A 15,000-nucleotide genomic window follows, 5' to 3' on the forward strand; every position below is an offset into this window, starting at 1 on the left:
AATTAACACTTGATACATATAATCACAGCAGTATGATGATTCTATGTGTCTACATTAAAACATTCTTGTTCATACTGCATTAATATATGCTCATTTTAAACTTTCATGCAGAGAGGGAAATCACAACTAAGTCAATTTACCAAAACTGTATTTATTAAACTGTTATTAAGCAGTGGCACAAACATTCATGTCATTTCAAAACAGAAAGTGCAAGATTGTCAGAGACATTTTAAAACAAGCTATTAGTGCACTTTTGTGCATGGTGTCACTAAGATGACTCATCAAAACACTAAATTAAAGTGCACTTTTTGTGCAGAACGCCACTACCATAGTTTAAAAACATGATGTCACACAAGATATTTCAATAAGTGTCAAGTAAAAATAAGATGCATAATAGGAAATCAAATAGTGTTCATCCTTCGCTATGTGGTAGGTTCCTGCGGACATTATCTCCTTTTGTTGTTGACTCTTTTTTTCAATACGGTGTTGATCTGGAAATGTTTGCCTCTGCATTTTGATGGTGTGGGCGTGGGCGTGTGACACCGAATGGAGATGTTGACATGCGGAGTAAGCACTCTTCATTCTCTACCAGGTGACTTTTCAAATGATGCTACGTATTAGCAGTAATGCTACTTTTTGTAGGAACGCTTTTGCCCCACACTTGACAAATTACGGTTGTCTGTTCGACATATTCCCACTTAAAGCCAAACCACCGCCAGACGATGGACCCCCTGCTGTTTTTCTTGGGAATTAATTCTTCCTTCGTTTGTTACCAGATTTGCACCTTCTTTCTCTTGTATTACCACTCGCATCACAGCTAACGTTACCCATGCCGGTACCACTCTGCTCCGCGAGGGCGTACACGTATGTGACGTATGACGTGACAGTATGTGACGTATGTAAGAAGGTGCACTTGTTGTCTGTGAGAAGGAGACACAAAAAGGAGTGGGAAGAGCCTGTCTTGTAATGCCAGCAGCTAAAAGAAACTGCGTGAGAACGTATACTCGAATATCACGATATAGTCATTTTCTATATCGCACAGAGACAAACCCGCGATGTATCGATATATCGCCCAGCCCTAATTTACACCTTTTCAGTGTCTTTGTTTGGTCTTTTTTTGAAAGCTATTTAGCTTCACTGTTTTTTAAGCCGCAGGATTCAAAGCACAAGAAAAAAGTTGCGGCTTACGGTTCGGAGTGATATTGTCTTTTGGTGTTTGCATTTGTTATGACGCTTCTCGACCATCATAAATATCCGCCATTTTTGTTTTAATGACGTCCCAGATGGGAAAATAGACTTGCCGTTTAATGTCCTCATCATTAAAAATGCTAAACTTCATATAAAGTTTGCTGTTCTTAAATCCAATGTTTTCTTTTTTCTAGTATTGATAAAATTGTTCAATTCCCTTTTAAAACGATCTTGGATCGATACCTATCTTCCTTAAGGCAAACTTGCCGAGCACAGATCAATATGCTTGAAATTGAGGAATACTAATTGTTCTATTGATCAATGGTTACACCGCTACTTTACAGTAATGTGTTTGTACAAGTTTGGATTGGTTGTTTCTGAATCGGGAAAGATATCGATGTGTCTTTTATGAGCATTTAAGCTAGCTAGCGAGCTAGCTCCAGCAGGTGTGTGTGTTTAAAAATCAGGGTTTTTTCGATCATTTCAATTTAAACAGGAGTTTTACCGCGGTTTACCATTAATAGTGTTTATAGCTACCTGCCTAATTGGTCGTTTTTGCTATTACTGAAAATCTGAAGGTTGTGCTATAAAGTTGAGTTCTGTAGCCCCAAGTTTACCTGTCATCTCTTTATGCTAACTGCTCACACGTCCATGCAGACATTGGGTCATGGTATTCACACCGATTTCCAACTCAGTTCTCTATTTTGTGCTTCTGAATGTGGTCCACAGATGGAGGTGATCAAAGACTCTCCTGACTATAACTGGTTTAGAAGCACGGTGCCGCTGAAAAGAGTAAGTATGTGTTTTCCTGTACTGTACCCTACTGCCATCTAGGGCTTTGGAATTGCAACTGCATTAAAAAGCTGCCGCCGGCTCCAAGTAATACTGTGTTTTTCATAAAGCTAGTACTATATCAGAATCGTTTTTTTATTGCCAACTAATTTTATGCATACAAGGAATTGTTTTCTTTGCGTATTGGTGCAAATGCAGCAAACATGAGAAAAAAAGGCCAAAATAGTTAGGACTCAAGTGATATAAAATGTAAGAAGCAATTCACAACATATGATTCAAAATGTGTCAAATACAGGCATAAGTACAAAAGAATGATTCCTTCATATTTTTCACATTTAATTTTATGGATTATTTCCAACTGGGTCAAACTGTCGTCTGCTGCTAACCTCATCCGTTTCCTGCAGACTACCAGTTGGACTGACAGTATATTTGATGGAGGTTGGGGGCGTGGCTAGGTCTGCGGTGGGGATGTGGCCATCGTCATATCATTTGCTTAATCCAGTGTTTTTCAACCTTTTTTGAGCCAAGGTGTTGAAAAAATCCGGATGCACACCACCAGCGGAAATCATTAAAAAACGAAACTTAGTTGACAATAAAAAGTCGTTGTTGCAATTGTTGGATATGACTTTAAACCATAACTAACCATGCATCAATATAACTCTTGTCTCAAAGTAGGTGTACTGTCACAACCTGTCACATCACGCCGTGACTTATTTGGAGTTTTTTGCTGTTTTCCCGTGTAGTGTTTTATTTCTTGTCTTGTGCTCCTATTTTGGTGGGTTTTTGTCTTTTTTTGGTATTTTCCTGCAGCAGGTTCATGTCTTCCTTTGAGCGATATTTCCCGGATCTACTTTGTTTTAGCAATCAAGAATATTTTAGTTGTCTTCATCCTTCTTCGTGGGGACATTGTTGATTTTCATGTCATGTTCTGATGTACTTTGTGGACGCCATCTTTGCTCCACAGTAAGTCTTTGCTGTCATCCAGCATTCTGTTTTTGTTTACTTTGGAGCCAGTTCAGTTTTAGTTTCGTTCTGCATAGTCATCCCTAAGCTTCAATTCCTTTTCTTAGTGGCACTCACCTTTTTGTTTATTTTTTGTTTAAGCATTAGACACCTTTTTACCTGCACGCTGCCTCCTGCTGTTTCCGACATCTACAAAGCAATTAGCTACCTGCTGCCACCTACTGATATGAAAGAGTATTACACGGTTACTCTGCCGAGCTCTACACATCACCGACACTCAACAACAACCCATAATTTGCAGACTATAATTACTGGTTTGCAAAAAATATTTTTACCCCAAATAGGTGAAATTAGATAATCTCCCACGGCACACCAGACTGTATCTCACGGCACACTAGTGTGCCGCGGCACAGTGGTTGAAAAACACTGGCTTAATCGGCGCTGAGGCATATATTTTCTTTAAAAAGGCTAAAAAATGTAGCACATACATTATTTAATTAGTAATGTTATTATAATAATTAGTGTACATATATACATTTTGTATTTTAATTAGAATTTTTTTTATTTTATCGTTTTGTGTTATTTTCCAGAGTGACGCTAATTTTATTACTAAAATGTGCACTTTGCACACCCATGGTTTATTGAGATGTTTAATGCTGCCCTCCCTGAATGTTGAAATTGAATATGTTAAATATGCAAACAGGACTTTGTAGACCAGACTAAAGACTGCTACAGTAAAGATGTGTCATTTCTCCCTCTAGATTATTGTTGACGATGACGACAGCAAAGTGTGGTCCTTGTATGATGCAGGACCAAAGAGCATCAGGTGCCCCGTCATCTTCTTCCCGCCCGTTAGTGGAACTGCAGAGGTGTTCTTCCAGCAGATGTTGACTCTGACAGGCTGGGGCTACAGAGTCATATCTGTGAGTTGAACTGAACGTGGTAAATAACAGAAGCTAACGTCACTGTTCTCAGTCATTCTGCATGTGGCGCGCACAGATTCTCTCTGGCTTCACTCTGAACATCACCACTAGGAGCATAAAGCAGTTGGCCATTAGAATAAGTAGTAAATAATTACACACACACTTCCTGCTCAGCAATGTTGATATTTCTCGTACCCCTCAATTTCATTTGGTCAATTGGAGTTGTTCTAAAGACACAACTTGTATTGGTTTGCTTTCAGCTGCAGTATCCTGTGTACTGGGGTCTCATGGAGTTCTGTGACGGCTTCAGAAAGCTCCTTGATCACCTGCAGTTGGATAAAGTAAGCGTGTGTTTTGTTATGTATACATATATTGGTGTGTGAATGTCAGTGTGAACGTTGTCTATCGGTGTTGGCCCAGCGATGAGGTGGCGACTAGGATAGGCTCCAGCTTGCCCGCGACCCCGGGAGAGACAAACGGTAGAAAATGGAAATGGATATATGCATACATATTGGGGCTGTCAAAGTTAACACGATAATAACGCGTTAACTATAAATTTCAATAGTTAAAATAGTCAATAGTAAAATGTATTTAAATAAATAAAAAATTCTCCTCTGTTGACAGCAGTGTTGGCGCTAGGAATTTTCTAAATGGGGTCCCAGGGACCCCATCAAGTCATAAAAATGGGGTCCCACAGTACATTTTTGGGGTCCCACTTTTTTGTAAGCATTTTGAAAACAAATGATAAATGGATGCATTATCCTGTTATATCTCACATTCTATATTGTGTTTTGGAAAAAGGTTGGCATAAACGTTACTTCATTCATTAAAAAAAATAATTAAAAAAGAAAACAAATTTTAAAAAGTATGTTTTTGGGGTGGAGGAGTCTGGTCGGGTGCTGGTTAGCTTGAAGCTAACAGCTAGTCTGTCTCCATTCTGGAACGATGTGGGTACAGCAGGAGATAAAAGTGAAGTTTCCATGGACTCACAAAGACTAAAACAAGTCATTTACTGGAGACATGGCACAGGATGAAGTTAAAAACACTCACCTTAGTGTTTACCATGAAGTCTTTCTTTTGACAGCCCCTCGCGCTAAACTTGTCCCAGTGCAAACTGAGGCAGTATTTGTCATTGACAAAACTTTCGGCGAATCAAAATTTACGACCAATAAAAACGCAATAAACGGGGACGGACAATTGACCCGGCAAATATAAACAAAACAAAACACTGGCGGAAAGCGATAATCAAGACAATAAAAAAACAAGCAAACCGGGCGGTAGGTAAAAAAAATAAAAATCTGCGTCCTTTCTGATTTCAATGGTTAAAAAGACACAAAAAGTGCGTTAACGCCAACACTGATTGACAGTATAACAAAATAAGTCACACTTATATTCTGTAACATTCACAGTTTTGGAAAAAATGCAGAGAGGACGTATGGTCGTCTAGCTAAACACCTTTCTGCTCACCACATCACAGGAGCACTGACTCCATGCGCTCTGAATACGCACTGCTGATTGGCTGTTACCTGCGCTCTGAATACGCACTGCTGATATGTTACCGCTCAGCGTGTAACCAATCAGATGGTTCTGTGGGTGGGACAATGCTGGGTGCTGCAGAGACGTACTGACAGGCAGAGGCAGAACTAAGCTGAGCAGCTTGTTAAGACTTTAGTTTATATATATATATATATATATATATATATATATATATATATATATATATATATATATATATATATATACACAACACAATAATAACAACAACAGTAATATTTTGAAAATGACTCCGTAGGCGCCTGTCCTTTGAATAATGATCTTCTCTGACTCCTTTTAAGGTTCACGTTTTCGGCGCGTCCTTGGGAGGTTTCCTGGCCCAGAAGTTTGCAGAGTTCACGTGCAAGTCACCCAGGGTGCACTCTTTGATACTGTGTAATTCTTTCAGCGATACCGCCATCTTTAACCAGACATGGACAGCAAACAGGTTTTCACTTCCTCTTATCTTGCTGCCGCCGTAGTTTGGATTCAAATAACCAATATTGTTTTTGTCTATGTTTGTGTAGTTTTTGGTTGATGCCAGCATTCATGTTGAAGAAGATTGTTCTGGGAAACTTTGCCAAAGGACCCGTTGACTCAAAAATGGCCAGTGCAATTGATTTCATGGTGGATAGGGTAAGGACTTTTGGGTTCATTTTGGAATGTTTGCTTGCAACCTAAGGCAAAACATTTAGCCGAGAGACAGATCGTATCCCGAAAAACTTGTAGGTGAGGACAGCTGAGGTACTAAATACAATATTAGTAGGTAGGGCTTGGCGTTATGGCTGAAAACTGTATTACCATTTAAGTGTTATATATCGGTCAATATCGATAATTATTCATATTTTTTATGACCTATGGAAAATCAGGAGCAGGCGAAAAATATATGAAATGTAAAAAAAAAAAAATTCAAATGTAACCTTCCTCTAATTACCATATTGTTCGGACCATATGGCGCACCGGATTATAAGGCGCACTGTCGATGAGTGGGTCTATTTTCATACAAAAGGCGCACCGGATTATAAATTGCACTAAAGGGGTTATTTTATGTTTTTTTTCTACATTTAAAAGACTTCCTTGTGGTCTAAATAACATGTAATGGTGGTTCTTTGGTCAAAATGTTGCACAGATGATGTTTTACAGACCATCTTCAAGTCGCTTTCTGACCGTATCTTTAGAATGCGCCGTTTTGTGGCCGTTTTATGTCTTACCTTATACACACGCCATAGTAATACTCGTATGTTGGAGCACAGCACAATCTATATCAAGCGGTGCGGCTTCATAGCTTACCAAAGTCGTACTAAAACATTTTGATGGATTTTTGAGCGCCGTGTGTAATGTTCTATATTTTCAATGGAACATATAACATTTTGGTGGTGTTTACTTGAGTCATATTGCAGTCTACACGTATCTCTTGTGTGTGACTGCCATCATATTGCAGTCTACACGTATCTCTTGTGTGTGACTGCCATCATATTGCAGTCTACACGTATCTCTTGTGTGTGACTGCCATCATATTGCAGTCTACACGTATCTCTTGTGTGTGACTGCCATCATATTGCAGTCTACACGTATCTCTTGTGTGTGACTGCCATCATATTGCAGTCTACACGTATCTCTTGTGTGTGACTGCCATCATATTGCAGTCTACACGTATCTCTTGTGTGTGACTGCCATCATATTGCAGTCTACTCGTATCTCTTATGTGTGACTGCCATCCTATTGCAGTCTGCACGTATCTCTTGTGTGTGACTGCCATCATATTGCAGTCTACACGTATCTCTTGTGTGTGACTGCCATCATATTGCAGTCTAAACGTATCTCTTATGTGTGACTGCCATCATATTGCAGTCTACACGTATCTTGTGTATGACTGCCATCATTCATCCATCCATTTTCTACCGCTTGTCCCTTTTGGGCTCGCGGGGGGTGCTGGAGCCTATATTGCAGTCTGAACGTATCTCTTATGTTTGACTGCCATCTACTGGTCACACTTGTCATTTCACCATGTACCAAATAAAATAGCTTGGAGGTCGGTAAGCACACCCAAAAATTATGTCGTACATTAGGCACACCGGGTTATAAGGCTCACTGTCGAATTTTGAGAAAAAAAAAGGATTTTAAGTGCGCCTTATAGTCCGGGAAATACGGTACTTTGTGGACGCCGCCTTTGCTCCACATGCTGCACGTTTTTACTGTCGTCCAGCATTGTGTTTGTGTTGTAGCCAGTTCAGTTTTTCTGTGTCCATATCCCTGGTGTATGTTTCGTTTTATTTTAATTAAAAAACTTTTTTTTTTGCATAGCCATCTCTATGCTTCAGTGTCTTTTCTTAGCGGTACTCAACCTTTTTGTCTATTTTTGGTGAAAGCGTAAATACCTTTTTACCTTCACACTGTCCCCCGCTGTCGTCTGCATATCGGGATCACGACAAACCATCGTCGCACACGACGCGTTTCCGACATCCACAAAGCAATCAGCTACCTGCTGCCGCCTACTGATATGGTAAAGTATTACCGTATTTTCCGCACTATAAGGCGCACCTAAAAACCTCCAATTTTGTCAAAAGCTGACAGTGCGCCTTATAATCCGGTGCAGACCAATATTGAGCCTCTCACAGGTAAAAGTTTCAATCAATCAATCAATCAATCGCGACTACGGTAAACAGCCGCCGACTTCATTTTCCCCCGTCTTCATTTTCCCCCGTAGAAGAAAAAGAAGCGCGCGGTGCATGCTGGGATATATAACTGCGCGAGGCGTGCCGTTTCATTTCCATTTGTTTGTTTATGTAAAGACCCCAAAATGGCTTCTATTAAGAGACACGCTTACGACGCAGAGTTTAAACTTAAGACGATCAGTCACGCAGTAGAACACGGGAATAGAGCAGCAGCGACACTGACTCCATTAATGACGACTTCGACGATGTTGGATGCCGTATCCGCCCAACTGTTTAATTCGGGCATTGAAAAAGAAGAATTCGAGGGATTCGTGGATGAGGAATAACTTCATAAAGTGAGCCTTACATGTTTATTTTGTGTGTTGTGTGACATTAACGCTTGTGCAACGTTGAGTTATTGATATATTGTTATTGCTCTGCACTATTTGGAGTGTTACTATATTGTGATTAACGTTTGATTTACCGTAACAGTATCACTGTTTTTTTACGTGTTTATTGAATCAGGGAAAAGTTCCCCTCCACTACGTGATATAAATGTTGCACTACATGTTATACCTTGCTGTTGTTAAAAGATAAACAAAACACCACGTCACTGACTTTACCTCGGGGAAAATAATAAAACAGCTGTTTGTTCATTTTGGGAGTGAACAGAGTTGTCAGAACGCTGGTTTGTAATCTATTAATAACGTTTGACTAACCTGAATGTTTTGTTGACATTCCCTTTAGCGCAGCTCCATCTAATGGCTGCATAACGTAACCCCAGCCTCTACTGTAGCGTCTATTCTATGCGCCTTATAATAAGGTGCACCTTATATATGAACAAAGTTTTAAAATATGCCATTCATTGAAGGTGCGCCTTATAATCCGGTGCGCCTTATAGTGCGGAAAATACGGTACATAATTAACCTGCCAAGCTCTAGACAGCACACTCAACAACGGCATATTATTTGCAGATTTTAATTATTGTTTTGCAAATAGTATTTTTCCGCCAATTAGGTGAAATTACATAATTTACCAAGGCGATGGAGAAGTGCTAAAGTGTAAGTGTGCTAAATTGCTGCATAAAATAAGTGTGCTGCACAAGTAGTTGGCATGAACACATGTGTTTGCGAATGGAGAGCTGCAGCAAAAAAGCGTACGAGAGTGTATCTCCGGTATGTTTGAAATATTGTACAAAATATGAATATATAACTTTTAGAATAGAAAAAGAACTCCGTAGAAACGCATTGGAATGAACGGTGTACATCTAGTTTTATTACTGTATGAATCTATGCCCTGAAGATGACTTATCAGGTGTAACATATGGTTTTATGGCCCAGCCCTAAATATACATGACACAGATGAAGTGCCATATAAATCCTGCAGAACTCGAGGTAATCCAACAAGAATGAGGAGAAGAGCTAATCAAAAGACTATGAAGAAGAAAAATGGGAGCAGGAGGTATTTGACCAGGAGTGGAACAGGACAGGGATTCCTTTTGACTCTGGCCTGGGATTGGGACAGGACAAGATCTTTTGTGTGTGAGTGGGACAAGACAGGAGATGAAATCCACTGCTAGTCCACAGTATATGCTGCATGTCAGATGCCACAGGCTCGGTTTTTTGAAGTGAAATTCACATGACTTCTTTCCTTTCTCACAACATTCGATGGGCTGCAGCTGGAGAGCCTGAACCAGAGTGAGCTCGCATCACGGCTAACACTCAACTGTCAGAACTCTTACGTGGAGCCGCACAGAATACACGACGTGGCAGTGACCATTATAGACGTAAGTCCTCACGCGGGGAATGTGGTCGTCATGGTGACGTGGCGCGGCTCTGGTAAAAGAAGCGTTTGTCTCCACACCACGCAGGTTTTTGATCAGAGCGCACTCTCCATCGAAGCAAAGGAGGAGATGTACAAATTGTTTCCAAATGCCAGACGAGCTCACCTGAAAACTGGAGGGAACTTCCCTTACCTTTGCAGAAGTGCGGACGTCAACCTCCACATACAGGTAAGGTGGTGCCTTCACTGCACGATTAGAGGAGCTGCGTTTCTGTTATGTGCAAAACTTCAATATCGCAGTAAGAAACGGGTAACGGAAACACCCATATTTGGAAAAACCTCTGAAATATCGCTGAAACATTTTTGCGCTTTCGTGAGGTGGCTTTTTTGGCTTTTCGATATTGAAGTGTTTCGCAAAAGCATCATGGGAACACTTATTTAGGGCGCCTAAACACCGAACCGGCGGGGCGCCGATGCAAGACAGCTAGGGCAGACAACCCAACCCGTCTTGGGGGTCGTAGGTCTCCAATCGGTCACCCGGTGGGTGCGGCTTATATTTGGCAAAATATTTTTTCTTCTAAAATTTAGTGGGTACGGCTTATATTTGGCAAAATATTTGTTCTTCTAAATTTTAGTTGGTGCAGTTTATATATTGCAGAATGTGTTTTCCTTCTAAAATTTAGTGAGTACGACTTATATATATGGCAAACAATTTTTTTCTTCTAAAAACATTGATTTTTTTTCTTCTAAAAATCTGGTGGGTGCGGCTTATATATAGCAAAAAAATATTTTGGAATTTAGTGGGTGCGGCTTATACATGGCAAAATAGTGTTTCTTCTGAAATTTAGTGGCTGTGTCTTATATATGGCAAACTAGCTTTCCTTCTAAAATTTTGTGGGTGCAGCGTAGGTATGGCAAAATCTATTTTTCTTCAAAAATTTAGAGTGTGCGGCTTATTTATGGCAAAATGTTTCTCCTAAAATTTAGTGCTTATATATGTCAATTTTATTTTTTTAAGAATTTGGTGGGTGCGTTTTATATATGGCAAAAAAAATATTTTAAAGTTTAGTGGGTGCGGCTTGAATGTGGGAAAAAAATAGTATGGGATTTTGAAGGTGCAGTTTATATATGGGGAAAAAATATTCTGGGATTTTGTGGGTGCGGCTTATATGTAACAAAATAGTGTTTCTTCTGAAATTTAGTGGCTGCGTCTTATATATGGCAAACTATTTTTCCTTCTAAAATTTAGAGGGTGCAGCTTAGGTATGGCAAAATATTTTTTCTTCTAAAATTTAGAGGGTGCGGCTTATTTATGGCAAAGTTTCCCCTAAAATTTAGTGCTTATATTTGTCAACATTTTTTTAAAGAATTTGGTGGGTGCGGTTTATATATGGCAAAAAAATATTTTTAAGTTTAGTAGGTGCGTCTTATATATGGGGAAAAATATTCTGGGATTTTGTGGGTGCAGTTTATATGTGGTGAAAAAATATTCTGTGATTTTGTGGGTGCGGCTTATATGTGACAAAATAGTGTTTCTTCTGAAATTTAGTGGCTGCGTTTTATATATGGCAAACTATTTTTCCTTCTAAAATTCAGAGGGTGCAGCTTATGTATGGCAAATATTTTTTCCCTAAAATGTTGTGGGTGTGGCTTATACTGTATGTGGCAACATTTATTTATTTATTTTTTATTTGGTGGGTGCGGCCAACACATTTATTTTGGCATTTAGTGGGTGCGTCTTATATATGACAAAATGATTTCCCCCTAGAATTAAGTAGTTGCTGCTTATACTGTATATGGCAACATATTGTTTTCCTTCTAAATCATTGTTTGGTGCGGCTTATATATAGCTAAATACTTTTTCTCCTAAAATTCAGTGGGTGCGGCTTACATATGGCAAAATATTTTTTCTTCTAAATTTTAGTGGGTGCGGCTTATATATGGCAAAATATATTTTTCTTCAAAAATGTAGCGGGTGTGGCTTATTTATGGCAAAGTTTCCCCTAAAATTTAGTGCTTATATATGTCAACCTTTTTTTTATTTTTTTTTAGAATTTGGTGAGTGCGGTTTATATATGGCAAAAAAAATATTTTAAAGTTTAGTGGGTGCGGCTTATATGTGGGGAAAAATATTCTGGGATTTTGTGGGTGCGGCTTATATGTGACAAAATAGTGTTTCTTCTTAAATTTAGTGGCAAACTACGTTCCCTTCTAAAATGTAGTGGGTGCAGCTAAGGTATGGCAAAATATTTTTTATTCTAAAATTTAGAGGTTGCGGCTTATGTATGGAAAATATTTTTCCCCTAAAATCTTGTGGGTGTGGCTTATACTGTATGTGGCAACATTTATTTATCTATTTATTTTAAATTTGGTGGGTACGGCCTATATATGGCAAACAAATTAATTTTGGAATTTAGTGAAGTGAAGTGAATTATATTTATATAGCGCTTTTCTCTAGTGACTCAAAGCGCTTTACATAGTGAAACCCAATATCTAAGTTACATTTAAACCGGTGTGGGTGGCACTGGGAGCAGGTGGGTAAAGTGTCTTGCCCAAGGACACAACGGCAGTGAGTAGGATGGCAGAAGCGGGGATCGAACCTGAAACCCTCAAGGTTGTGGGTGCGGCTTATATGTGACAAAATAGTGTTTTTTCTGAAATTTAGTGGCTACGTCTTACAAAAGGCAAACTATTTTTTCTTCTCAGATTTAGTGGGTGCGCTCTATAGTCCAGAAAATCCGGTATTTTGCTCTTGTTACCATAGGTCGCATGTTTTTTTCTTCTTCCTGAGAATGCATTTTTTACATGTTCTTTCATCTGTAGGTCCACTTACGTCAGTTCCATGGGACACGCTACGCTGCCATCAACCCTGCCATGGTGATCGCTGAGGAGCTGGAGGTCCAGCAGTGCCACAGGAAAACCTCAGACGAGGAGCAATGACCGACATTTTACCTTCTGAGCAAGTTTGACCTTTTGATTAAAAAAAACACAATTAAGGGGCATTTGCTCAAATGTTTAATCTCGCGGCCAAGTAAATGAGTTGTATTATTTCATAAACCTCCTTCACAAATGTGTATATAGACATAGACCTCCACAGAATATTGCAAATTGTTTTGGCAAAATGAGATGATTTAGAATCCAAACTAAAGATAGTTTGTCACGGATCATTTTCATTCAACAAAAAGTCAAACTTCTCACGTCTGGCCTCTTCTTATAAAGGCACAGTACACTTAATGCATTCAATGCAACCAATCCTAGCCCACTTTACCAAACTTCTTCCAAATGATTTTACGACATTTCAACCTTTCAAATCAATCAAAAACATGCAATGACAAATAACTGCCAACTTTGGTCTTTGGCCTCCGGCTCGTTTAATTTGCAAACTTTTGAGTTAAAGCGACAAAAATGTGTCAGTTAGTTGTGTTATACTTGCTTTTAACAAAATAGTTTGTCAGCTGTTATAAATGTTTTTTATTCCAAATGGATCAATCACTCTTTGTCACATTAGGTAGTTTTAAAGACTGATTTGCCAAAGTGCCTTCAATGAAATCAAACTGCAGCAAATGTTAAGTGTTTTCTTTACAAAAACTGAAATAAAAGAAATATGTACATAACAACACATTTGTTTTGTTTTTTTTCCCAACAAAATCTAAAATGAATACTCGATAGTCAAAATGATCTCATAATTTAGACTTTTTATCTCATAATTATGACGGGCTTTCATTGAGTTCATGCAGTATCCTAAGGACACATTTTACATTTTTAAATACAAAATGTGTACCGTAGGGGAAAAATATTATTACACTTTGTGAAATAAAAATTAGAATGAATTAGATAAAAAGTCATAAGCATGCAGTCCAAAGTCGAAAATATGCAATAAAAAGTTAAAATTAAGAGATAAAAAAATCATATTTATGTGGTCCAAAATCGAAAATATGCGATAAAAAGTTAAAATGATGAGAAAAAGTCACAATTGTTAGATAAAAAGTTGAAACTATCTCGATTTAGACTTTTTATCTCATAATATAGACTTATCTTTGGGGTATTTTTTGGGTCACAAAAACGGGCTATAAAGTTCAATATCGTAGTTTTACAGTCAAATTTAATTTTTTGAAATAAGAGATATTTACCTTTTTGAGGAAAAATATATTGTTTTTAATTCATGTGAAAATATGCAGAAAAAAGTCGAAATTATGAGATGAAAAATCTCATATCTCATGATTTCAATTTATCGCATATTTTCGACTTTGTATCGCATAATTATAACTCTTTATCTCTTAATTTTGACTTTCTTATCTCAAATGTTTGACTTTTTATCTAATAAATTCTCATTTTTATTTCACAAAGTTTAATAACAGTATTTTAAGTAGCGGAGGCAGGGACATCGGCGTGGATCTATGTGAGCTTTTTTTTTTTCAACTCACGTAAGCAAATACGCCACAGCGTCACCGGTCTTTCGACAATCGCTATTTCTTCGGAATCGAAATATATATTCATATATTACATATAGACTATTATTTACGCACGATTGTCAAGTGATGCACCAAAAATTTGGTCGTCTTCAAAAGACTTTGCTCACCGAAACCGGAAGTTGGGATGAAATAAGCACTTCCGCTGGCGGCTTCGCACATTGCTTACATGTTAGGTACGTAAGTGCGTTAGTTGTTTACGTAAGTGAGTTAAAAAATAAAGCTGGCTTAGATCCGTGCTGATGTCCGTGTCTCCTTTATTTAACAGCCATAAAAAGATTACAACCCTCCCAAATATATTACGCTATATACAGTCGTGATCAAAAATGTACATACACTTGTAAAGAACATAATGTCATGGCTGCCATGAGATTCCAATCCTTTCTACAACTCTTATTTTTTTGTGATAGAGTGATTGGAGCACATACTTGTTGGTCACAAAAAACATTCATGAAGTTTGCTTCTTTTATGAATTGATTATGTTGGATGGATGGATGGAAGTCTTACACCCGCAACACCATGGGCCAAGGCCGTTTAAGCAGCCGAGCTCTGCTGGCCATTGAGAGGACACTTGTCAAATCCCTGGAAAAGACGCCTTCTTGGTACGACAAGGTCAGTTTATTATCAGACTTCCTTCCACAACAACAACCCTTTTCACCCGGAAGTGTGTCCCCTTATATTTGGTCACTTCCGGCC

General features: G+C 38.5%; 1 protein-coding gene across 1 annotated transcript in view; it reads left to right on the plus strand.

The window, feature by feature from the left end:
• Positions 1-13,441, plus strand: part of LOC133642832 (maspardin) — a 16,504-nt gene extending 3,063 nt beyond the window's left edge. The window contains exons 2-9 of the mRNA XM_062037237.1: positions 1,918-1,980; positions 3,705-3,866; positions 4,127-4,207; positions 5,702-5,847; positions 5,927-6,035; positions 9,732-9,839; positions 9,924-10,064; positions 12,659-13,441. Coding sequence (XP_061893221.1) covers positions 1,918-1,980; positions 3,705-3,866; positions 4,127-4,207; positions 5,702-5,847; positions 5,927-6,035; positions 9,732-9,839; positions 9,924-10,064; positions 12,659-12,775 — 927 coding nt within the window. The 3' untranslated portion in view covers positions 12,776-13,441. The remainder of the gene's footprint in view (positions 1-1,917; positions 1,981-3,704; positions 3,867-4,126; positions 4,208-5,701; positions 5,848-5,926; positions 6,036-9,731; positions 9,840-9,923; positions 10,065-12,658) is intronic.
• The last annotated feature ends 1,559 nt before the right edge of the window (positions 13,442-15,000 follow it).

Source organism: Entelurus aequoreus, linkage group LG25 (assembly GCF_033978785.1).
Source record: "Entelurus aequoreus isolate RoL-2023_Sb linkage group LG25, RoL_Eaeq_v1.1, whole genome shotgun sequence".
NCBI lineage: Eukaryota > Metazoa > Chordata > Actinopteri > Syngnathiformes > Syngnathidae > Entelurus > Entelurus aequoreus.